A 26,228-nucleotide genomic window follows, 5' to 3' on the forward strand; every position below is an offset into this window, starting at 1 on the left:
GGCGTTGGGTTTCCATTCTAAGCCCCCCTTGTTCGCATCGATATAATTGTTTGTTTTGGGTCTTCTGATGCCTGATACGTGATCCCGTATACACCTTGTGATCACACAAGCTGGTGTGCTTCTTCCATGTGGACTTTATTGCTTCTCAGTTAGATGGCCACTTGTTTATTTCAGTTAGATGGCCACTGTTTAACTTCAAGCCTTTAAGACCCCAGATGCTATATCTTGTAATAGCCGAGCACCATACGCTTTCTTCACCTCATTTGCTTATACATTTTGACTTCACCAATTATATCACAGAATGCTGTGTTATGAGAACTAAGTGTTCTTGGGTTGAGGGAGGACTTTAGTAGAGGCCCAATGTCTGTCTGCTACCTTGATACTTAACATATAAATATATGTACATAGACCTATATCCCTACATATTAATTTATTTGCATATACACATACCTATATTATACCTCTATAAATATCTTTTGCCTCCTAGTTCTTTTCTCTATTTCCTTTTACTTTCCTCTTGTCATACTATCATGTTGGCCTTCATTTGGTTCTCGGTAATTCCTCTCGGCTATATTGCACGTGGTCAAACCCCACCTGGTGTTCTGCATCGTCCTCACCATCGATTTTAGATCTCTTGTTGTTCCCTTGTCCCTGAGTTTGTTGGCTCCCCTCTCCCTCCCCCCCCCCCCGTTCCCTGTCCCCCAGGAACTGTTGGTCCTATTGTTTTTCCCTTGGAATTGTTTATCTTGCCCACCTTACATGGATGACCATGAAAAAAAAAGAAAGAAAGGGGGGAAAAGGCCTATAAATAGTTCCAGCTATGTCTGCTGACCCTTATGTATATTTTCTGATCGTCTGATGACATGCCAAGCCCTGCCCTCTGAGACTGAAGTCTATTTGGGGGATTCCTTGGGGACTTCGTTGTTTTCCACCCCTTGCTGCTCTGTTGCACTCCCTTTGTGTGTGGGGGTGGTGGGGAGCAGTCAGACAAGGCACAATTCCCATACCGTGTCTCCAGTGCTGTCCCCTGCAGTGCTGTGGGTCAGTGAAGGGAAGTCGTGTCTCATGATGGAACCGCCCCTACAACTTTTGGACCACTTTTCAAACAAGAAATGGGTATGGAATCCAAGTACAGAAAAGGACCTCTTAGATTGACCAATGATAGTGCCAGGACTCCAAGTCTCCAGGTTGTTTTAGAATCCCAGGGAGGTGGGAGTGGTGGAGACCAAGACACTGATTCAGAATCAGTAGCCTGGTCCCAGTCAGTTTAGTTTGCTACTTATAAACCTCATAAAGCAGAATGTTCTTCACCAAGCATGATGTCCTTCGCCAGGGACTGATCTTTCCTGACAACGTGTCCAAAGGAGATAATGTAAATACCATGATGACCTAGAGCAGTGGTTCTCAACCTGTGGGTCGTGACCCCTTGGGGGGGGTCAAACGACCCTTTCACAGGGGTCGACCAATTCATAACAGTAGCAAAATGACAGTGATGAAGTAGCAACAAGAATAATTTGATGGTTGGGGGGTCACCCCAACATGAGGAACTGTATTAAAGGGTCACGGCATTAGGAAGGCTGAGAACCGCTGCCCTAGAGAGAGTAACATCATTTTTTTTCACAAAGGCTCTTGCCTTGTTAGGATTTTTCTTGGTCATTAGCTTCAAGTGTTCTTTTAATATTCATCATTTCGCACCCGGTTGACAATGAGCTTTACTTTCAAATAAGCTCTTAGTCATCCCCATATTAGAGAAATCATCTCCTTTTCTATCTTCCCTTTAAGAGCCTACCTCAAGGTCATTAATTCAAACCCACCAGTAACTCCTCAGGAGAGAGATGAAGTTGTCTGCTTCTGTAAAGATATACAGTCTCAGAGAAACTCCCCAGGGGTTAGCTGTGCCCTGGTCCTGTAGGGCCATTGTGCGGCGGAATTGACTCAGGGTACTGACTTTTGGGTTTTAGACTTTGCCCTCTGAAAGTCTGAGTCAAAAGGCCCAGAGACCACATTTGGGGAAAATGCTGGAATAAAGAACATTGCGATCCAGCCTGTGTGATCACGAAAGGTCAAAGGAATCAGGTATCAGGCATTGTGAATGAGGGGGAGTGCAGAGTGGGGACCCAAAGCCCATCTGTGGGCAACTGTACATCCCCTTACAGAAGGGTCACTGGGAGGAGACAGGCCAGTCAGAGTGCAGTATAGCACCAATGAAACATACAACTTTCCTCTGATACTTTAATGCTCCCCCCCCCGCCCCTACATTATCATGACCCCAATTCTACCTTACAGATCTGGCTAGACCAGAGGACGTACATTGGTATAAATAGGAACTGGAAACACAGAGAATCCAGGACAGATGATCCCTTCAGGACCAGTGATGAGAGTGGCAATACGGGGAGGGTGGAGGGAAGGTGGGGTAGAAAGGGGGAAACGATTATAAGGATCTACATATATAAACCCCTGGTGGACGACAGCAAAAAAGTGGGTGAAGGGAGATGTCAGACACTGTAAGACTTGACAAAATAATAATGATTTATAAATTATCAAGGGTTCATGGGAGGGGGGAATGAGGAGCTGATACCAAGGACTCAAGTAGAAAGCAAATGTTTTGAGAATGATAAGGGCAACAAATGTACAAATGTGCTTGACACAATGGATGGATGGATGGGTGGATTGTGATAAGAGTTTCACAAGCCCCAATAAAATGATTTTAAAACAACAACAACAAAACGTTGGGATGTGTAGTGCTAGGGAACAGGAAGGGAGGGAAGGAGGGAGTCCAAGAGAGATGAAAAGAAAATATCCTTTGATGTGAGAAGCCACATGAGATGAGTTGCTTTTCTGGACAGGGAGAAGGGTGTGTAGCGAATCACTTGTGGTCCCTCCTATGACAAGGCATTCCGATTTATGAGATGACCGAGGTCAGATGGGCCGGAAGTGGACAGAGGGAGTAGAGGGACTAAGTTTGAGACAGGACCAAAGCTCAGTCCGGGTCGCCAATGAGGGCTCAGGTTTTGACTGGACATCAAAAAAGAGTTGACTGACCCAGGTAAATCTAACATCAACAGCCTCATTACTCAATACCGTAGAGTTATTTCTGACTCACAGTGACCTTATAGGACAGAGTAGAGCTGCTCCTGTGGGTTTTTGAGACTCTAACTCTTTATGGGAGTAGAAAGCCTCCTCTTCCTCCCAAGGAACAGCTGGTGGAGTTGAACTGCTAACCCTGTAGGTTGTAGCCCAACATGTAACCCACTCCATCACCAAGGCTCCTTACCAACCTCATTGGCACCATCCAACTACATCGCAAATGCCTCTGGAATTCTAAAACAACCAGAAGACTTGGAGTCCTGGCACTATCATTGTGCAATCTAAAAGGACCCTTTCCGCACTCGGATTTCATACCCATTTCTTGTTTAAAAAGGGGTCCAAAAGGCAGAAGAAATATTTCAAAATAGCAAGTTATGATGAAATACACTAAAATAGCTTTATCTCTTCTGGTATAACATGCAGAATCCTCTCATCTTGCCGAAATGTTGAAAGAAATTTATTACCCGACTGTTTAATACACACACACACACACACACACACACACACACACTTCATCTCATTCATTCAGATTAAAAGGTCACAATGCTGCCTGGAAAGGGAAAGGATCAAGAGGGAGCATCTTGCGGAGGCTGAGGAGAATCCGCCTGGGGTCTGTCACTTCCCACAAATGAGGGCATGCTGAGTAGTCACAAACTGCTAGTCTTACAGGAAGAGCCATCTGGAGCCAGAACAAAACTTGGAAGCCTAAGGAAAGAGTTCAGCTTAAAGGAGTGAATGAAGATGAGAGAGCCTTTCTCAACAGCCAGCCCCTCACAGGTTTCAAAAGGGGAAATGAACCAAAGGAGGCACATGAAAAGTTCGTTCAAAGCTGACTTGTCTACATCAGACCAATGAAATTTGCCTTCATTTGTTTTCTCCAAGATGTATCTCACCCACGAACCTTGAAAGCATTATGCAAAGTGAAAGAAACCAGACACAAAAGACCACATATTATAAGATTTCAATTCTATGAACTGCCCAGAATAGGCAAATCTAGAGAGAGAGAAAGGAGACTAATGACTGCTGAGTCTTGAGGATCCCTGGTGGTTGAGCGGGCTATGCATTAGGCTGCTACCCACAAGGTCAGCAGTTCAAATCACCAGTCATTTGGTAGGAGAAAGGTGAGGGTTTCTATTCCCTTAAACCGTTCCAGTCTCAGAAATCCACAGGGACAATTCGACTCAGGGTGGCTGTGAGTCAGGATCCACTCGCTGGCAGTGAGTTTGATTTGAGGGTTTGAGGTCTTGAGGGAGAGTGAAGAGTTGGCTGCTTCTGGACATAGGTTTCCTTTTTGCATGATAAAGCTCTGGAGCTACATCGTGGTGATGGTTGTGCAACCTTGACAATTGACAAAACAAAATAACCAACCACTAAATTGTCTACTTTAAGATAGTTTTATTGTTTGGTCTTATACCACAATGAAGCAAATCAACTATAGAAAAATGTGTTATCCAAAGCTTGGGTTCTTGCTGAATAATTTTATCAGTTTGCAAAAAAATTATTTTTAAATAGTCTTAAATGACCATTTAGGCCAATCTACTAGCCCAGCTAGGTCCCTGGATAGAGCAAGCAGGTAAACACTTGTCTTCTAGGGGTTGGAGGTTTGAGTCCCCCCACCCCCGCCCCCGAGGCATCTTGGAAAATACACAGGACTATCTACTTCTTAAAATTCACTCATTGAAAACCGTATGAAGCACTGTTCTGCCCTGACACACGTGGGGTCACCGTGAGTCTGAATTAACCAGGAGGCAACTGATTTGGGGGAGGGGTAACCAACTCTAAGACCTACTGCCATCAAGTCAATTCCAACTCATAGTGATCCTATAAGGACAAGGTAGAATTGCCCCTATGGGTTTCTGTAGCTGTAACTGTGTACAAGAATAGAAAGCCTTGTCTTTCTCTTGAAGAGCTGACTAGTAGTTTTGAACTGCTGACCTTGTGATTAGCAGCCCTACATGTAACCCACTATGCCACTAGGGAGGATCAACTAGGACCCTTAACGCCTATGACCTCCTCCAGCAAATCCCCAAGCCGTGCCTAACCCCAAACCATAAAAGCAAAAATCCCACTGCCATCGATTCAATTCCAACTCTTAGCGAGTGACCCTATACGGAGTTTCCAAGACTAAGAATCTTTCAGAAGCATATAGCTGCAGCTTCCTCCTGCGGGGCAGCTGGTGAATTTGAACCGCCAACATTGTAGTTAGCAGCCCAACACTTAACCCATCATGCTCAAGAGGAGCCTATTTACACACATTGCAAGTCACTTGACCTCTCCGAACCCTCCGCTTCATATCTGCAAAATGGTATAAGGATGAAAACAACGGACTTGCTGCTGGGAAGAGGCTTAACCATGATCTCAAGCCTATTCTTTTGCCTTGAATTTAAAGTGCCTTCCTGATGTCTGTTCAAAGTGCTATTTTTTTATTGATCAAAAAGATTATAGCAAACTACTCTATACCCAGGAGTCAGGGAGATTGAAATGGTTAAATACTCAACTATTAGCTGAAAGGTTAGCCGTGCAAACCCACTCAGCAGCACTTTGGAAAGTTACAGTCTTAAAAACTGCACGAGCAGACATGAGTTGCTGTGAGAACTGAAAAAAAAAAAAAATATATATATATATATATATATATATTCAATGGTTTTATTGGCAAGTAACACGTATGCTATAACTCAAGAGTTCAATCATTTACTCATATCAAGGAGAATTGTACAATCACCTCCACATCAATTTGAGGGCATCACCTCTCCTCTAAGATGAGTTATGCAACCACAATCTGTTCTAGCGCTCCCTCCCCGCTCCCCTCATACCAAATATTTTGATCAAAGATTCTACAGAAGAATCCTGATCAAAGAGGGGTAAATGCAGAATGGAACGTTAAATTCTCAGGGAATCCAGACTCTCTGTTCTTCCATGAAAGGTGGAAAAACAGCTGGGACTATTGCCCTGAGATGCCCTTTAAATCTTAACCAAAAATATCCCCCTGAAGTCTTCCTAAAATCAAATGGTGCTTTAGCTTAAGTAGTAAAGAATGTCTGTCTGGAACATTATGTTCTTTTAAGAACTCTCTCTCCAGAATAATATTGACAGCAACAACTCCAAGAGTTAGATGGGAAACCTCGGGGGGCAGTGCGCACATGATAATAGAGAAGAGGGAGAGCGATGGCACAACACGTGTAGAAGTTGCAGAATTCATGTCTGTCCTGCTGTGTACACTCATAACCACCACCACCAGATAAAGAAACAGTTGCATCAACCCTATGGAGCAGTCCCACACTGCACACACATAACAGACTCGATGGCAGTTAACCACAACGACACGTGCAAGGTAACATTCTACCTGCTTTACAAATATGATTGCATTTGATCCCCAGAACAATCTGAGAGAGGGGATAAAGCTCCCTCTCACTGCCACTGAGTCAATTCTGACTCACAGCGACCTCCAAGGACAGAATAGAACCTCCCCTGTGGGATTTCCAGACTCTAAATCTTCACGGGATTAGAAAGCCTCACCTTTAGGTTTGAACTGCTGACCTTGTGGTTAGCAGCCTGATGCTTAACCCTCTGTGTCACCAGGGTCCCCTCACTGAGGTAATATTAGTATTATAATCTATCTTCATTTTCAGAAAAAGAGACACAAATTATTTACACAACATTGGGGATATAATGAGTACTGATTAGCTGTACACTTCAAATGGCAAAATTAATGTTAAATGTATTTTACCACAATAAAAACCACAGGAGATGGGGGCTAAGAAAATATGAGGGGCCTGAGAAGGGGGAGAAACTGGGAACCAATTACAATGATGTACACTCCCCCCCCATCTCCAGGGGGACGAACAACAATAACATAAATGAAGGGAGAGAGTGGGTAGTGTAAGATATGAAAATAATAATAATTTATGAGGGGTCCATGAGGGTATGAGGGTGGGGAAGGGAGGGAAACAAAGGAGGAGCTGATACCTAGGGCTCAAACAGAAAGAAAATATATACATATATTTTTAAACATTTTATTAGGGGCTCATACAACTGTTATCACAATCCATGCATATACATACATCAATTGTATAAAGCACATCTGTACATTCCCTGCCCTAGAAAATATTATTTAAGTGATGACAGCAACATATGTTCAAATGTACTTGGGAAAAAGTGGATGCATGGATTGTGATAAGAGCTGTAAGAGCCCCCAGTAAAATGATTTATTTATAAAAAGAAAGAAAAGAAAATACGAGGGGCCTTCAAAAGTTTTTGAATAAATTCCATTATTTTTTTGGTTCCATTTTCTACAAACTTTTCAAAGCCCCTCTGTATGCAATGCATTTGCTTCGAAGTGCATTAAAGAACCTTGAGAGGTGGAATCAGACCCGGAAATGTTGGCGGTCTTTGCAGAGAGGGCAGGCCGCCTTGAGGTCAAGGAAGAAGGACTTTGTTTCGTTTCCTTTTCCTGTGCAGCTCTTCTGTACCTGTAGGATTTCTACCTAGGTGCACCACTCACAAATAAATAGGACGTACACTAAAGGAAGGGGTAACGTGAGCCACAGCAAAGTTAAGTAGCTGGTCCCCAGCTACTCAGCTAGTGCTGACAGAGGAGCCCGGACTGGAACCCCGTCTGGCTGTAGAGTCTCCGTCCTTCACAACCACACAAGCAAAAGTTTGTTTGAAGAAAGAGTTCTGCTGTCAGGGAGGCCTCCTAGGCGAAAGGTGGGTGGTTTGAACCCACTCGGAGTACTGAGCAACTGTGCTACTCTGTAACACATTGGGTCGCCTTGAGGTGGAATTGGCTTGGTGGCAGCTAGCAAGGACAACAACAACAACAACAACAACAAAGGAGCTGCCCTTTGCACAGTGTCAAAGGGAAGGGGTGGAGGGGGTGTGGCCACCTTGGTCTCCGAGCACGCTTGCTTCTAGGGAGCACCTGGCAGGAGAAGATCTCTGGCATCCGAAGTCAGATGCAGAAGCATCGCAGGGCCCCGACAGCCGTCCTTCTGTCCGCGCTTGACGAGACAGCCTGTGAGTCTGGATTTCTGGGTATGGGTGGGCCCCTCCTCGTGAAGCAGTCCTGTGGCAGCACATTCCAGAGAGCACCTGGGCTATGGCCTGAGGGAACTCAGAAGGTAAAGGGGTCTGTGTGCAGAATAAGGAAGTGACAGGGCATGCTGGGGCTGTTCCCGGGGCCACCAGAGCATAGACTGGTGGCCAAATGCTTCCTCTCATGAAGGGTGAGGGGACCTGCAGATACCTCCCAACAGCCTGGCCTCTGTCTCAAGTGTCCCTACTCTGTCCCAGCCTGGCACAGGGCTGCTTCTTGCCTGGCCCCCATGGCTGGGTTTGGGGAACTCTAAGAACCCCTTGAGACTGTGTGGGACCAGCCTGCTGGCCGGGTATTTGCCTTTTGCTGAGGGACATTGTACATAGCTCTCACCAACTAACCAAAGACCCCAAAGAGATCAGATCGAGAAACACTCCGGGTGGGGGGGGGGGGCGGGAGTGGAGGATGGGGGAGGGCAGGACATAGAATGCTGGGTGGGACCAGGAAGGAAGGGCTTGGGAATGCAGGCTCGGGTAGATTGACCTCTCACCTCCTATCCACCCTCCTCCCCAGGGCTCTTCAACCTGCGCAGCAGCGACATCCCCTACAACCCCTTCTTTTATTCTTATGTGCTACTCACGGACTCCAGCATCAGGTATGACTCTCCCCTGGCCTGCTGCCAGGGACGTCCTTCAAACCCTGCCTCCTCGCTGCCCTGCTACCTCCCCTCCCTCCTCTGTAGCCTCAGGCTGCCCCTGAGCTCAGTGCCTGCAGCAACTAGGGGACTGGACTCCTCGTGTGAACCGTACAGGTCCTCAGGATCTTCCCACTCTTCCCTCCCTCCCTTCCCTAGGTTATTTGCAAATAAGAGTCGCTTTAATGCTGACACGCTGAAGTACCTGAACGCCAGTTGCACTGGGGCCATGTGCGTACAAATCGAGGACTACAGCCAAGTTCGCAACAGTATCCAGTCCTATGTATCAGGAAGCGTGAGGATATGGATTGGGACCAGTTATACCACTTACGGGCTCTATGAAGTGATACCCCAGGTCAGTGCCAGGCACTCCTGCCAGCCTGGAAGTGGGGCCAGACCCTCGTGGCCATATGATCAGTCAACTACTGTGCAGCGAGGTCCCTTCTAGGCTCCATGGACAAGAGACAAAAGAAAGGCTAGCAGACTTGTGGATACACAAAGAGGTAGCTGGCAGGTTGCCTAGGGCAAGCCTCCATGGGGAGACTTTGGAATCAGCCCGTCTGCCCCCACCCCGACCCCCCCAAATGGCTGTGCCATGACCTTGGACAGAAGATTTAGCCAGCTGGGCCTTGATTTCTTCATCCATAAAATGGCAATAAGAGCCACTTTATAGGAGTGGCTCTGTGGAGCTTGAAAAGAGCTGGTATAGTGGCATGGTCAGAGCAGCCCGTAGCCCAAGGGAAGGCTCCATCCCCATACAGCTAGTGGGATCCAAGGGCAAGGATTGAGTCGCCAAGCAGCAACAGCAATCAAGGAAACCTCCCTGGAGGCCTGCCTGGGACCCGGCAGAGCCCCCACAGAACCAGAAAGCACGGGAGGAGAGGCCATTGGCACTCTAGGAATGGCCGGCTGGGTTCCCCTTGACGGGGACATGCCCAAGAGCACACTCCCGTGCCTTCTCTTCATCTCCCTCCTCTCGGCCCCTGACAGGAGAAACTCGTGGCAGACACCTACTCCCCAGTGATGATGACCAAGGCGGTGAAAAACAGCAAGGAGCAAGCTCTCCTCAAGGCCAGCCACGTAAGTCCATGTGCAGAGTCCCGCGGAGCCCCCAAGCTGCTGGGTGAAAGAGGAAACCCTCCCCGAACAGCCCAAACAAGAGTGGTCATGAAACAAAAAGCTGACCACAAACTCCAGCTCTCCGCTTATTCACAGTGCAAGACAGCTTCAGGGAGTTAAAAGTCCCGCTTCACCCACTACAGAGCCAGTCCAGCCACAGGGAACTCTTCTCTACAATGGGGGTCATCACCTGACTCTATAGCACAGGGCTGTTGGGAGGCCTGATAGACAAAGAGTGTCTGAGTAGCACCACGTGCCTTTCATGAGTTAAATTCCTTGATCCCCTCACTGTGATGACTTCCTCATCCCACTGCCCTGGGAGACTGGCTGGCACATTTTGATATTTCTGTGAAAATCAGGATTGTTGTTGTTTTCTGCCCTCAAGTCCACTCCAATTTATGGCAACCCCTTGTGTTTCTGAGTAGAACTTTTCCATGGGTTTTTCCAGGAGCCCTAGGGGCTTATGGGTTCCGCACTGGGCTTTAACCCACAAGGTCAGCAGTTCGAAACCACCAATTGCTCTACGAGAGAAAGATCTGGCTTTCTACTCCTAGGAAAATGCACAGCCTCAGAAACCCACAGGGGCAGGTCTACCATGTCCTATAGGGTTGCTAGGAGTTGAATTCAACTTGATGGCAGTGAGTTTGTTTATTTGTTTTCTTTCTTTTTCAATCTTTACAGAAACCGATCACCAGGCATTTCTGGGTGGGTTCAAACCACAACCCATCAGCTGGCTGCCAAGCACTTAACAGTTGGCACTACCCAGAGACTCATTTAGAAACCAGAATAAGTCACCTCCTGTTTAAAACCTTATAGAAAAAGTTTAAAACACTTAAGAAAATAGACACAATTCACATTGTAAATGCCCAGGTACCCACCACCCAGATTCAACGTGGTAGTCCACCATCAATTCATAGTCAACCTAGTTTCTTCTTCAATTACCCATCCAGCACCTCCTCCACCCCCATGCTCTTCTGGCTGGAGGATTGTCACGCAAACAGCAGGCAGAGTCTCCTTTCTTCCTCAACACTGCAGTCAGTCACTCTGCAGAATAAGGCAGTGGTTCTCAAGCTGTGGGTCGCGACCCCTTTGAGGGCTCAAATGACCCTTTCACAGGGGTTGCCCAATTCATCACAGTAACAAAATGACAGTGATGAAGTCACAATGAAAATAATGTTGTGGTTAGGGGGTCACCACCACATGAGGAACTGTCTTACAGGGCATTAGGAAGATAGAGAACCACTGGGATAAGTGCGGGTTTGGAAACACAACTACAACCCTCTAAGCCTGAGGGGAAGCATTAAGGCTCATTCCCTTAGTTAATGTCAACCAACAGACAGTCAACCGTCCCGGTTTGAGAGCTCCAGGTCCCAGATCTCAATCCTCCGCGATCCCCGAGGCTGAGCCCACACCTCAGCCGGCTTCTCTGTTTCCCCTCCTCCAGGTTCGAGATGCCGTGGTAGTCATCCAGTACTTGGTCTGGCTGGAGAAGAATGTACCCAAAGGCACAGTCACAGAATACTCTGGGGCGAAGTTTGTGGATGAGCTCAGAGGGTGAAGTACTACCCGCTACTCTTTGAATGTAGGGGAGGGAGCAGGGAGAGAAGTCCCTGGGTGGTGCATATTCCTGAACTGGCTCACTCCACCCAGAGGCACCTCAGAAAAAAGGCCTGGCGATTGACTTCTTAAAAATGCAGTCAATGAAAGCTCTTGTGTTGACACTCATCTGGGTTGCCAGGCATTAGAATCAGTTTGACCAACACAGAGGTTTTGTTTTGTATTGGGGGTGGAGGACAGGAGAAGGAAGAGGAATTGGTTGTGTTTGGTTTTAAAATATGTATTCGGGGATGGGGGGGGGCTCTGGAACAAAGAATAGGGAGCACTGGTGACATAATGCTTACACGATGGGCTGTTAATAGCCACCCCCCCCACACACACACCCGCATACCCTACCCTGCGAGGTCAACAATTTGAAACCACCAACTCTTGTCCTCAGAGGAAAAATGAGGCTCTTTGCTCCCATAAAGAGTTAAAAGTCATGGAAACTCACAGGGGCGGGTCTGCCCTGCCCTATTGGGTCACCAAGAGTCATATTGATTTGGGTTTCAGAACAAAGAGTGACAAGATCTTGGGTAGTGGCGGAACTGGCGGGGTGGGGGTGGGGTTGGATAGCATTTCTCCAAACCCCAATCCACTACTGTTTAGTCAATTCCAGTCACAGCCCCTCAAAGAAAATCACTTGCAAGGCTACAACCCAACAGCACCCTCTAGTGACCACTTTTATACATGAGCTCGCTCTTTGGGGGGAATGCGGGCTCAGGGTTTGTTAGGGCCCATCCTGCCTCAGAACAGCAATGTGAAGTTGGGGAGAGGACCTACTTGCCCAGGCTGCATGAAGTCTGCAGGCTTAAGGTGCAGGGAGCTGCTCCAGGGTTCAGGGTGTTCTCGGTTCTTCACTCTTGCTTACCCAGTAACTATCTGTGGGATATGGAGGCCTTGGTCAAATGGAGGTGAAGGGAGTCAGCCTGGTGGAGGCAGCTGTCAACTTCCTATACTCTGGTTAGAAACCTGGGGCCCAAACATCACCTGGGCCCACACTGACTTTTCCTTACTCCTGCCTCGGGCCTTCCAGAAAAGAAGAGTTCTCTTCAGGACCCAGCTTTGAAACCATCTCGGCTAGTGGCCTGAATGCTGCGCTGGCCCACTACAGGTACTGCAGGGGAAAGAAGTGTCCTCGGGCATGGTAAAGGGGCTCCTGGTCGGGGAAGGAAATGCTCTTGGGCCTCTTCCGGCTTGAAACCTTTCATACTGTGGGGGCTAGGGGCCCCTCAGTTTGGGGTGGAAAGTCTCTCTGAAATACAAAGATCTGAGCTGTCTGCCCTGCCAAGAACTTGGAACTCTGTGTGCCCTTGGTGCTGAAGGATGTAGAAGGGAAGTGAGGATGTAGTCTGACAGTTTTCTTCAGCATCCTGTTAGCTGAGTTCCCGATCAGCCATTGGGAAAGGCTTGTTCACTCAGCCCGGACCATCCATACTGCCCAAGATATACCCTAGTCACATGTTTGGCCTCATAGAAAACCAACATCTGCAGGTCTGATGAAAGGAGGATGGGGAGGTGGAGGCAGGTGCAAACTGCTGATCAGATATCTGGATACAGCAGGGAGAGGTCAGCTCCCCCAAGGGATGGCCACGCGGGGCCCAGAATTCTCTCCACTGCTCTGTCTGCCCCAGTCCTTTCACCTCAGTACTTTTCCACCCACCAACTCAGCTCCCCAGCCTCACCCCCCCCCCCCCAGAGCCTTCCTACTCTCAGAAGGAGCCAACAGGAAGTTCTAGAAAAAGAACTGGTCTGAGCCTCTAGAACTGGTAACTAGGTCCCCACTCCATCACTGTACTAACTCAGGGTGTGACCCATGCCCCATTGGCTCTGTAGGCCTCTCTCCTTATGTTTCAAAGGAAATGTCAGCCCTGGTGGTCTCTATGGGGTTTCCTGACTCAGGCATCCCGGGCACATCCCTCTCTCTCCCCACTCCAGGAACCTAGGCCTTACTCTGTAAAGTGCCCAACAATGGACATGAACGGAGGACCTTAGCAATAGAAGCTGGGTACCCTCACAGAGCCCTCTGGGAGACACTGACTTCCCAAGAAGACCTAGGGGGCAGGGAGGCTCCTCTGCACTCACTCAAGACCCCTTACTTACCCAGACCAGGGGCAGGTGAAGGCTCTTCCCATCTCAGCCTTCTCTCTCCTCTCCAGCCCCACCAAGGAGGTGCACCGCAAGCTGTCCTTGGATGAGATGTACTTGGTGGATTCTGGGGGGCAATACTGGTACGTGCTCCCCCACCCCCAGCCCAGCTATGCCAGCTAAGGCATCCTGGGTGCCAAGCCCACCTGGCGGGGCCAAGAAAGCCCAAGAACTTGCTCAAGATCCCCCTACCCAAGTCACAGGGGCCTCTGCTGAGTAAGGCAAGGGCTAGATGGAATGGGCTCTGAGCAGCCTTCCCCTCATAGGCTTGGGGTGACACCCAGGGCTCAGTGCTTGGGTGCTGTCCCAAAGGGGAGTGATTCAAGTCCCAGGAGTTGGAATCCACTTGATGGCAGTAGGTTTGGTTTGGGAGCTCTGGTAGCATAGTGGTTACAAGTTGGGCTGCAATCTGCAAGGTTAGCAGTTCAAAGCTGCCAGCCACTCAGAGGGAGAAAACTCCTACAAAGAGTTGCAGTCTCAGAAACCCACAGGGGCAATTCTACCCTGTGCTGTAGAGTCACCAGGAGTGGGCATCCACTTGATGGCCGTGAACTTGGCATTGGTTTGGTGAGCAGATATGTGTACATACTCTTTGAGAATGTGCATGTCTAAGGGCACGGTTACGAAGGAGGGCTCTCTCCCCGCACCAGGACTCCATAATCCCTGGAAATTAGTTAATATAACCTTGAGATGAATGGCGATCCCTCTCCCCCCACCTTATCTGAGTTGCCCTTGTACCGTGCACAACCTAAATACTTGTACGTGCCCACCTCGCCAGACACGCTAACCTCATTCCTTACAAATGTGTGAGCAACCATTCACGCAGGAGCTGTGCTGATCTGAAAGATTGTCCCTTATTGTCTGAAGCAAGTGTTCCATAGGAAGCTTGGGGCGAGAGAGGAACAGAGGTCACTGAAGTAATGAAGCAGTTAGCAGTAGTTTGGACACGTTCCCAGCCTGGTGGCACTATCCGGTAAGTGCTGGGCTGCTAACAGCAAGGTGGATGGTTCAAATCCACCAGCCCTTCTACTGGAGGAAGTTGAGGCTGTCTGCTCCCATAAAGATTTACAGCCTCGTGAACCCTGCCTAGGGCCGTAGGAGTCCAAATCTGTCCAAGGCAGTGGGTGGTGCCTTGGGTTCAATATTGGGCTGCTGACTATGAGGAGAGTGGTTCAAACCCACTGGCCATGCAATGTAAGGAACATGAGGTAGTTGGCTTCGGTAATAATTTAAAGTCTCAGAAACCCCATGAGATAGTTCTTCTCTATCGTGTAGTCACTATGAGTCAGAATCAATTCCAGTGGCAATGGGTTTGGTTTGATGAGTTTTACTCTGTGGAATGAATCCCTGAGTGGTTAACATGTCTCCTGAAGAAACGCCTCGTGAGGTTGGTTCAGGGTCCACTTCTGAAAAGGCGGCCCTGGGAAACCCAGTGGGTTACAGTCCTACTCTGACACCCCAGAGGTGGCCAAGAGTTGGCATGGACTCCAAGGCCACTATAAGGCACGTGGACACCGTGAAGGCAATGGGTGACAGGACTCACAGCAGCCTTCGCTGCCACCGCTTTGGCCCTGTGGGATGGAGCAGGCCAATATACAAAGGGGAAGTGAACTTGTGGGGCCATTGCTGGATCTGGGGCGTGGACAGGGCAGGGTGAGGCCAGGGAAATGGCCACCTCACTTCCTCTTCTCTCCTTCTCAAGAAGGCCCCCGCCCTATCCTGTGACCTGCTCCCTGGGAGGAGCCAGGGCCCTGAGGCCATCTCTCCCTCACCCTTTCGCCAGCCACTGTGGTGCTGAAGAGTCAGACCTTTTGGCTTCTGCTCACAGTGTCTGGCCAAGCCCCAATAAAATGATTGACATAAAATATCGACATCTATCTATCTATCTATCTACCTACCTACCTACCTATCTATCTAAAAGAAACAGGATTCACGAGGCCCCATCTGCTGCACTCCCCCCGATGGGCTGTGAACGTGCGGCTCTCAAAGTGGTAAATGACCATCCAAATGAGGAGGAGTGTTAGGATATTGTCTGCTCTCTGGGCCTACTTCCCCTCTGCCCAAAGGGGACAAGTCGCTCCTGCGTCCCCAGGAAGCTGTGCCAAGAAGCCTTTTTTAAAGAACCAGCCTGATCATAGGACACCTGGGTTGAGCAAACAGCTAAGACAGGGGACCAGGGGGTGGGTAGGTGTGGAAGGAATCCAATTGTCAGACAGGGTCCCTCCCAAGCCCTGACCCGGCTCCACAGCTCGTTCTATACCCCAAGTATTCCTTAGAACTGCACATGGCGACGTTGCTTCTCCACAGGGACGGAACCACGGATATCACCAGAACGGTCCACTGGGGTACCCCCTCTGCTTTCCAAAAGGTAAGCCTTGCACTCTGGACTTTACTTGCCCCCACTCACCTCACCCCCAGAGCCAAATCCCTTTCATCATACACAGGTGAGAACAGATGCCCAGAGAGGCCCGTTGCTGTAGGTGGTGTGTGTCTATGTGTCGTTCTGAGTTGCCATTGAGTCTATTCTGACTCACATCTAACCTCAAGTGCCAGAAACTCCAGCCCTTCTGGAACTTTCCCCAAAACCATTCTGGTCACTGACAGTACCTGGGCCCGGCTTCAAGAAATCCATGAACACATCTGTGTTTGGTGTTGTCTGTGGGCCCGGCCCTCTGCTTGGTGCTCAAGGGGCAAAGGGAGAGCGCAGCAGTCCAGCAGGGAGGAGGGACGAGGAGAAACTATAGCAGCAAAGGCTCATGGGTGGGAAGGGCTGAGACAGAGGCTGGACATTGTTGGGACATCATAGGGACCATCTGGGGACGGGTGGGCAGGTCCCTGGGTGGCACAAACAGAAAGGTTGGCAGTTTGTAAGCCTGCCCAGCTTACAAAGCAGCTTGGTGGTTCATTTTCATAAAGACGACAGCCAAGAAAACCTTATGTTGCTACTGTTGGTAGGTGCCAACCAAGTCATTTCCGACTTGTAGCCACTCTGTACAGCAGAGCGAAACACCACCTGGCCCTGCACCGTATTCACAGTTATTCCTGCAACTGAGCCCATTGTTGCAGCCAGTGTGTCCATTCCTCTCCTCCAGGGCCTTCCTCTGTGTCACTGCCCCGTGACTTTACCAAGCAGGGTGGCCTTCTCTGGGGACTGGTCTCTCCTGACAACATGTCCAGAGGATGTGAGGTGAAGTCTTGCCATCCTTGCCTCTCAGGAACACCCTGGCTATACTTCTTCCAAGACCGATTTGCTTGTTCTTGTGGCAGTCCGTGGCACTTTGAATATCTTTTGCCAGCACCATAATTGAACTGCATCCATTCTTCGGTCTTCCTTACTCAATGTCCAACTGTCACATGCATAAGCGGCGACTGGACATGCCGTGGCCTAGACTAGGCGTGACTAAGTCCTCAAGTGACCCATGGGACGGCTCTGGTTTGTCACTCATGAGGATGCCATGAGTCAGAGTTCACGTGCCACTTGACGGCCGTGGGTTTGTGTTGGTTGATTTTTGGTGAGAAGGCAGGGACTATGTCTATGCATCCAGCGAGCAGAGATTGTCTGTGGGCCAAACATTGTTCTGAAAACAAAGAAACCCCAATGCTGTTCAGTCTGAGCCCACTGCCTACTGCCCCTTCTCCACATGACCCCAGGGAGTGACCAGGAAGAGCTGGCCGTCCAATGTCGGCCTCGCTCCTTCCCCTTTCCACCGACAACAGCCCAATGGAGAGGGACTGGCTCACCCCAGACCAAAGGCCAGGGCTTCCAAAAAAGAAAGGACAGTCACCATCATCAGGGTGCCGGCCCAGCTCTGACTGAGGCACCCAGCATGCTTTACTCTATCAGATCTCACCAACCACCCCTTGAACTCGGTCCCATGACCATCCCACTTCCAGTAAGGAAACGGAGGCACAGAGAGGTTAAAACTAGCCACCCTGAGTCTCCAAGCTGATGATTGGCCAAGTCTGATTCCCAAACCCCTACATGCTTCTCCTACATGCATTAGAATCACCCTGATAGACCGTCCACAGCACCCACTTTGGGAAGGTCCCCATCAGCTGCCTTTGGCCATTTCCCAGGACGTGGCTGATCACGTGGGAGCACCTCCCCCTCCCCCCATGCCCACACAGACAGACATCTGGGCCCACACACACACAGGTCACAGTGCTTCGACTCTTGCCTGCCACATGACCTCTTTCTCTCACCTTCAGGAAGCATACACCCGAGTACTCATGGGAAACATTGACCTGTCCAGACTCATCTTTCCTGCAGCCACCTCAGGTGGGTTTGGGAAAGCAGATGGGACCCCCTCACCCCACCCCACCAACTCTAGCAGGATTCCCACCCCTTATGCAGAGGAGGCCAGCACTCCAGCACAGAGAGAGTGACTTGCTCCAGGTCACACCAAGGGTTAGCTTGGCAGAGCCAGCCTTTGAACTGCCTCCTAGCCCATGAAGTAGCTCAGGGGTAGGAGGAGCAAGCAGTCAAGGGAGGATGCTGGGAAGAAGCAGGTGTCAAGGGCAGTGCTGAGTCTTGACAGATGGGGAGAAAATGTAATTGAGTCAGAAGTCCAGGGAATGGGTACAAGATATGATGTGCCAAAAATTGGGGGGGGGGGGACAGGTCTAGTGTGGAGCACAAATAGAAAAGCCAGTGTGGGCGGCGGTGTGGGTTTACTCCTCCCCAACCCCACCAAATGCGACTGCCCACTTCCCTGCCTCCCTCAGGCTTATCTCCCCAGCCACCATCCCGGGAAGGTAACCCCGCAGAGTGACTGGCCGCTGTCTCTCTTCCAGGGCGAGTGATGGAGGCATTTGCCCGCAAAGCCTTGTGGGATGTGGGCCTCAATTATGGCCATGGGACCGGCCATGGCATCGGCAACTTCCTGTGTGTGCACGAGTGTAGGTGTCTCCTCCTCACCCCCCGGGGTCACTCCTGGGGGCTGTGCTGCTGGGAAGGAGGGAGGGCATTTCACAGGTATGAGAATGACCAAGCCCCCCAGAGGCACTCACAGGGTGAGTGAGTCTGTCATGCCTCTTGCCTTCTTGGCATCCAGGAGGGTGCCAGAGAGAGGCATGCCCAGCCAAGGCCCAGTAGCTGACTGAGCCCCGAAAGCTCAGAACCAGAGTCAGCCTGGTCTATGTCGGCTCCAGGGAAATGATAACGTGACGGAGAAAGGGATGTCTAGGGAGCCCCAATGACCTGCTCTTCCTCCAAGCTGGCACGTGCAGGAAAGCCAACACCATTCCTCAATCTCCCCTCACAGGGCCAGTGGGATTCCAGTCCAACAACATTGCCATGGCCAAGGGCATGTTCACTTCCATCGGTAAGGCTCCGGGGCTCTCCACACACACCCCAGCCCAGACCCGGGCTGGCTCAAGATTGTAGTTTTGGGTGGGACAACGTTCAGGGCATGCACCAGGCCCACGACGATCACTTCTCACCTTCTCACTGCCACCGCTCTTCCCAGTCCAAAATAGTCCCCCACCATCCCACTTCTAGCCCAAGCCCCTTCAGCCCATACCCGCTTTTTGCCCTTGGGAGTGGGTTCCTGCCTATACCTTCCAACTCTGAAGTCCGCAATCTCTAGAGTTCCAATGGGTTCTTAGGTCTTCCCCATGGGGCTTCAGGGGAGGAAAGCTGAGTCAAGAGTGTTCCTGTGGGAGAGCTGAGACCTATGTCTGCTGAGCCAATGAGCATCATCCAACTGAAGGGTCTGCCAGAGTCAGCAGCAAGGCAGACCCTTCAGCAGTTCATCAATAGGAACAGGAAGCCTGGGGTTTGGCCGTCCTTCTTTTTAAAGCTACCAGCATCTCTGTGTCTCCCAGAACCTGGCTACTATCAGGACGGGGAGTTTGGGATCCGTCTTGAAGATGTAGTCCTTGTGGTAGAAGCAAAGACCAAGGTAAGGTGCCGCTGAAGTGGTGCCATCTGGGAGCTGCATGGAAGGGGCGTGGGAAGGGTCATAGGAAGGTCATTTCCGGTGTGAGCATACATTTCTTGGGAATCTTCCTTAGCTCTGTAGCCCTGCTGGTTACACAGTGGCCTGAGAACCAGAACGTTGTAGGCTCAACCCCACCAAGTTCCTCTGGGGGATAAAGATGAAGTTTTCTGCTCCCAGAAAGGAGTACAGACCCCAAAGTCCTCTGAAGCAACTTTACCCTCTCCTATAAGGTCACTCTGAGTCAGAATGAACTCGGTGGCAGTGGGTTTTTTGTAGCTCTGTAGGACTTCACAAAATCAGTTTCTCGAAATCTCTGCACATTAGAATCATCTGGGAAGCTGTATTTTATGTACCGTATATACTCATGTATAATCCGAGTGCTGAAAAACTAGGGTCTGGCTTATAGACGGGTCAGTGGTACCCCAGCGAGGTGTAACATCTCTCGGGTAATTGCCATTCCTCCGCTGTTCTTTCAAAGCCCCGCTGACACTGCAGGACTGTGAATGTTTGTTTATTCACATCTAACCAATCAGAGCCGTCCTTTGACGTGGGTGGCTCCAATCCGCAGAAGCACCAGTAGTGATTCACTTACAACTGGTAAGGATGTGTCTGTGGCTGCGCAACGTCTCTCCCCTCTGGTCTCTGTGTTAATTCACATCCTGCATTTTCCACCCTAGGTTTATACTCGAGTCAATCAGTTTTTCTGGTTTCCCAGGTAATAATTAGGGGCCTCGGCTTATACTCGGGGCGGCTTATATTCGAGTGTGTACGGTATTTACTTTTATGCCAGTGCCAAAGCCCTACTCTGGACCAAGGGAATAAAGATTCCTGGCATAGAGCATAAAGATCCTTGGGGGCCCTGTGGGTTCAGCGTGTGACTGCTAACCACAAGGTCGACAGTTCAAACCCACGAGCCACTTCGAGGGAGAATGATAAAGCTATCTGCGCTCATAATGATTTGCAGTCTAGGAAACCCCAGGGAACAGTTCTACTTTGCCGTCTATTAAAGCTTCTATTAATTCATTTCTCATCTAAGACTCAGGAGTCAGAAAGGGAAAGATTAAAGAGGAACTTTCTGTATGAAAAAATAGGGTCACTGTGTTTTGGAATCGACTTGATGGCAGTGGACGTGGGCTTGGCTTGTCCTCAATCGCTGGTCTTCAGTGCACATAGTAGTCAGCAAGGGAGTGTGTTAGACAACAAGTACAGTAAGGTTGCTGTGAGGCACGGTGGGGGGTTGATAGCAAGGAGTTCAAGATGGAAGAAAATACTTTGAAACTGATTTGGGTAAGAATTGTATAAAGCTGCTTGATATGATTAAACTATGGAATGGTATGATGCCTGGATTAACTCCTAATAAAATGATTTGGAAAAAAAGAAAGAAAAGAAACAAAGATTCGGTACAATAGCAAACAGCATGATGAAATACCTAGATATAAACTTAAGAGGATTTCCTTGATGGAAATCTCTACTGTGGGACGTAAAAAAGATTTAAGTAAATGGTGTTATTTGATAAGGAAGCTTCAATATGGCAAAAGTGTCATTTCTCCGTGACTTAATCTGTACATTCAAGGCCACCTCAATTTGAGTGCTAACTGAACATGTTTGTAACTCCATAAAATGACATGAAAGTTTATTTGTAAAATAATCATAATAATAAGCATGCCCAAATGCCTAGGCTGCTAGGAAAATTCTGAGAAATAAAAATAAAAAGAGGGAAGTAGCCTTGTCAGATATTAATACACATGATGAAACTGTTGTAACTAAAACAGCATGGTGCTGAAGATGAAGTAGAGATTACAGTGGAACCTAGTAGTTGATCTAGAAATAGACCCTCTGGTTTCCGTAAACTAACTAGAAACATGGTTTATAATAAAGCTAGTATCTCAACACACTAGTGAAGGACTGGCCAGTAAATAAGTGGGGAGAAGACAATTGGCTAATCATTGAATGGGGTCAGGGATTAAGTAGAATGTCCTCACTTTTACACCAAAGTAAATGTCCAGATGTGTCAAACGTTTAAAAGTAAGCAATGAAACCCTCAAGATGTAGACGAAAACTTCTATTAATTCATTTATTATCTAAGACTCAGAAGCCAGAAAGGGAAAGATTAAAGAGGAACTTTCTGTATAAAAAAATCAAAACAAGAACCACCATACATGAGTGAAAGGATGCCTGCCAAATGCTGTACCTGTGACAGAGAAAGGTTCAATTCTCTTGACTTGACCGTGAGCTTTAGCAAATCAAGAAGACAAAAATGAGGGGGGGGGAGATGGGCAACGTACATGAAGAGGCAATTCACTGAAGGGTCAATGTGAAGAGTCCATTAAAATGAAATGCTGTCACATTAATTCTTGAAGAAAGAGCTACAAGTCAACAAGAGATCACCAAGTATCACCTAGCCAATAAGCAAAAAGTAAAGATTTGATGATACCCAGGGATGATGAGCATGTGAGGAGACAACCCTCTTGTTGTTGTTGTTAGGTGCCATCAAGTTGGTTCCAACTCATGTTGTTGTTGTTGTTAGGGGCCATCGAGTCATCTCCCACCCATAGTGACCCTATGCCGAACAGAATGAAAACTTCGCCATCCTCACAAGTGTTCCTATGCCTGAGCCACTGTGTCAATTCATCATCTCATCAAAGGCCTTCCTCTCATTTGCCACATCTGTACTTTCCTAACATGAAGTCCTTCTCCAGGGACTTATCTCTGTTGATAACACGTCCAAAGTATGTGCCACGAAGTCTTGCCATCCTCGCCTCCAAGGAGCTCTCTGGCTGTCCTTCTTCCAAGACAGATTTGTTTGTTCTTTTGGCTGCCCATGTTACTTTCACCAGCACCCTAATTCAATGACATCGATCCTTGAGTGTCCTTCCTCATTCCATGTCTGTCACATGCATATGAGGCAATAGAAAAATCCATGTCTTGGGTCAGGTGCATCTTAGTCCTCAAAGTAACATCCTTGCTCTTCAACACTCTACAGCGTTCTTGTGCAGCAGATTGACCCAATGCAATACATCTTTTGATCGCTTGACTGCTGCTTCCATGAGCATTGCTTGTGGATTCAAACAAGGCAAAAATCTTTGACCGCTTCAATTTTTTTCCATTTACCATGATGTTAGCTATTGGTCCAGCTGTGAGGATTTGGGCCTTCCTTACATGGAGCTGTAATCCACACCGAAGGCTACAATCCTTGATCTTCACCAGCAAGTGCTTCAAGTCCTCCTGAGTTTCAACAAACAAGATCGCTTCATCATCTGCACACTGCAGGTTGTCAATTAGCCTTCCATATCCTGATGCCTCATTTTTGTTCATATAATCCACCTTCTCCGTTTATTTTCTACTCATACATATTGAACAAGTATGGTGGAAGGATATGACCCTGGCACACCTCTTTCTGGAGTTTAAACCATGCAGTATGCCCTTATTCTGTTTGCACAACGAATGGCCTCTTGATGCATGTACAAGTTCCGCATGAGCTCAGTGTATTGTTGGAGAATTCCCATTCTTCTCAAGGTTATAGTCAAAGAATCACAAGTAAATATCTTTCTTTTATGCGCTGCTTTGGGCCAAGATCCATCTGACATCAGTAATGACATCCTTTGCTCCACATCCTCTTCCGAACCCAGCCTGAATTTCTGGTAGCTCCCTGTCAATATACTGCTACATTCCAATTCATAGCAATCCTATATATTTACAGGATGAAACACTGCCCAGTCCTTCGCCATCCTCACAATCATTGTTATACCTAAGCCCATTGTTGCAGGGACTGTGTCAATCCATTTCGTTGAGGGCCTTCCTCTTTTTCTCTGCCCCTCTACTTTACCAGGCATGATGTCCTTCTCAAGAGATGGGTCTCGCCTGATAACATGTCCAAAGTATGTGAGACAGAGTCTCAACACCCTTGCTTCTAAGGAGCATCTGGCTGTACCTCTTCCAAGACAGATTTGTTTGTCCTTCTGGCAGTACTTTCAATATTCTCTGTCAACACTATAATTGAAAGGCATTGATTTTTCTTCAGTCTTCCTTAGTCAATGTTCAACTTTCACATACCCTCTTGGGGAGAAAATAAATGAGTGTAGCCTGTCTGGAGTGCAGGTAGTTTGGCACTACCTGTCAAAACACCTATGAAAAAAGCCTGCATGTTTTGCATCTGTAATCCATCTGCCAGATCTAAACCTAATGGCTCTCATTTCCAAAGTTCACCAGGAGGCCTGTACACTAATATTGGTTGTAGCATTGATGGTAATACTTAAAACCCAGCAACAGCCTAAATATCCATCACTGATTAAAGACATGAAGATACACCCACACCCTCTGGAATCTTAGAAACAATGCAGGAGATCTGCCTGGGCTACAATGAAGAGGGAACCTTCTCTTAAGTTTATTTAGGTGCAGTGGGGAGGGAGCAGGGCAGGAAAAGTAGACGGTATAATCTACTTTGTGCAAATTTTCAAATATATAGGGATATATATGCTATCCATGCCCTAAAATGTTTGTCAGGAAGGAAACCCAAGCAGGGAGGAGGCTTTCCATTTTCCTTGTGCATCTTCCTGTATTGTTGGAGATTTCTGAGCACGTACATGTGAGAGTTCTCTAGGAGATGGAAATTTTTCTTCTTTACACACAGGCTTGATAGACAGAAGATAGATAGATAGATAGATAGATACATAGATAGATAGATAGATAGATAGATAGACAGATAGACAGATCAGTTGAAAAATCCACTGCCATCAAGTTGATTCTGGCTCCCTGTTGGGCAGAATAGAAGTGCTTCTGTGGGTTTACAAAGCTATAAAGCTTTATGGGAGCAGAAAGCCTCATCTTATCCCATGGAGCGGCTGGTAAGTTTGAGCTGCCAAACTTGCACTTAGCAGCCCAATGCCTAATCCACTATACCACCAGGCTCCTTAGGTAGGTAAGTAGGTAGGTAGAAATAACATAAAACCAGTCCAACTCAAGGCAATCCTGTGTGTGCCAGAGACGAACTGCATTCCATTGGGTTGTCAGTGGCTGATTTTCCAGAAGCATACCAAGCCTTTCTTTTGAATCACTTCTGGGTGGTCTCGAACCTCGAACCTTTTGTTTAAGCACGGGAGCAAGCTAACTGCTTGCACCACCCAGGGACTGAAGAAAAGACGGATATAAAACAGCCACCAGCACTTCTCTTCCAATGATGTCAACATAGGTTCCCAGATCTTGTCTAAGAATCTGCCCATGGACCAGTCCCCGATCCCCACCCTCAGTTGCTTTGAAAACAACCGAGTGAAGTCAAGCTTTCAGGATTCCAGTGGGGAGTGCTGATGGTGGGGGGCTGCTAAGTGGCAGACCAAGGGGTTAAGTCTTCAAGATTGACAAGGAGTAGGTAGGTTCCTCCCTCCTTCACAGCAGCCTTACTCCTCCTTCTCCCTCACTTTCCACTACCCCACTTCCCGTTCCCTGTGGGGGTCTCAGTACCCAGGAACCTACTTGACCTTTGAAATGGTGTCCTTGGTACCCTATGACCGGAACCTCATCGATGTCAGCCTGTTGTCCCCGGAGCAGGTGAGTGCTTTCTCCTTGGTGAATTCACCCTCCCCATCCCCACCTTAGGGTCCCCCATTTCTCCCCTTTCCCAGGAGGGCCCACACTTGTGGCGCCTGTAGACATACACAGGGTATTGCTCCCACCTCATAAGAGACCCTAGAGTTTCCAGAACTCTCCAGCCAGCCCAGTGGGCCCAACTGCTGAGGAATCTTAGCCGGGGTCACCTATCTTGGGACTCTGCCACTACCAGGCCTTTCTCACTGGATCTCAGTCCCCTCTTCTGTAAAATGGGGATAGGAATACTTGCCCTACAGACTCGCTCCTGGGCCTGAAATCCAGTCCTCCAGCACCTGCCACGCCCCCATCCCCACCAAGAGAGTCATTGTGACATACATCGCCACGGTGGGGCCTGCGGTGGAATGCCCTGGAGAATGCCTATGGTTGACAATGACTGGGGACCTATAGGTAGCTGGGCCAAGGCAGGCAGCAGGGAACTGCTTGGCAGCTCAGCCCTCCCATCCTTTGCAGCTTCAGTATCTGAATGGCTACTACAGGACCATTCGTGAGAAGGTGGGTCCAGAGCTGCGCCGTCACCAGCTGCTGGAGGAATGGGCGTGGCTACAGCGGCACACAGAGCCTCTGGACTCCAGGGCCACAAGCACTGCCCCCCTGGCCACCACGCTAGCAGCCTCCACTCTTGCCATCCTCAGCTGGAGTGTCTAGAAGCTCCAGACGCCCCTACTGATGCCTCCTCCACCTAGATGTGAGGCTCAGCTCTCTTCACCCTGCATCCCAAGCACCACCCAAACCCCCCACTGTCAGCCCATTGCCTGGTGACTTTTGCTCTCAGCTTCCTCCTCCAGGACCACGCACATACTCAGCTCCCAACCATAGAGCCAAGGAATTCCCTCCTTTCCCATAAGTCCAGTCGACCCCACCTGGCAGAGGCTGCTACTTCTGCCCACCCACCAACACCCAGACCATTTGGGCAGGGTCTCTCCCCCCTCCCCCAGCAGCTCAGGGCCCTAGGAGAGCCCTAACCTGCGCCTCTGCTGGATGTACCCACACTGGTCCTGACTTG

At 48.7% G+C, this 26,228-nt stretch overlaps 1 protein-coding gene across 1 annotated transcript in view; it reads left to right on the forward strand.

Moving 5' to 3' along the window:
• Positions 1-25,870, forward strand: part of XPNPEP2 (X-prolyl aminopeptidase 2) — a 35,620-nt gene extending 9,750 nt beyond the window's left edge. The window contains exons 8-21 of the mRNA XM_075539111.1: positions 8,002-8,103; positions 8,696-8,777; positions 8,976-9,171; positions 9,807-9,896; positions 11,380-11,489; positions 12,568-12,645; positions 13,691-13,762; positions 15,987-16,047; positions 17,889-17,958; positions 18,474-18,578; positions 18,944-19,003; positions 19,506-19,582; positions 25,076-25,165; positions 25,676-25,870. Of these exons, the coding sequence (XP_075395226.1) occupies positions 8,002-8,103; positions 8,696-8,777; positions 8,976-9,171; positions 9,807-9,896; positions 11,380-11,489; positions 12,568-12,645; positions 13,691-13,762; positions 15,987-16,047; positions 17,889-17,958; positions 18,474-18,578; positions 18,944-19,003; positions 19,506-19,582; positions 25,076-25,165; positions 25,676-25,870 (1,388 nt within the window). The remainder of the gene's footprint in view (positions 1-8,001; positions 8,104-8,695; positions 8,778-8,975; positions 9,172-9,806; positions 9,897-11,379; positions 11,490-12,567; positions 12,646-13,690; positions 13,763-15,986; positions 16,048-17,888; positions 17,959-18,473; positions 18,579-18,943; positions 19,004-19,505; positions 19,583-25,075; positions 25,166-25,675) is intronic.
• Positions 25,871-26,228: the final 358 nt, after the last annotated feature.

The sequence above is a fragment of the Tenrec ecaudatus genome, chromosome X (genome assembly GCF_050624435.1).
Source record: "Tenrec ecaudatus isolate mTenEca1 chromosome X, mTenEca1.hap1, whole genome shotgun sequence".
Classification (NCBI taxonomy): domain Eukaryota; kingdom Metazoa; phylum Chordata; class Mammalia; order Afrosoricida; family Tenrecidae; genus Tenrec; species Tenrec ecaudatus.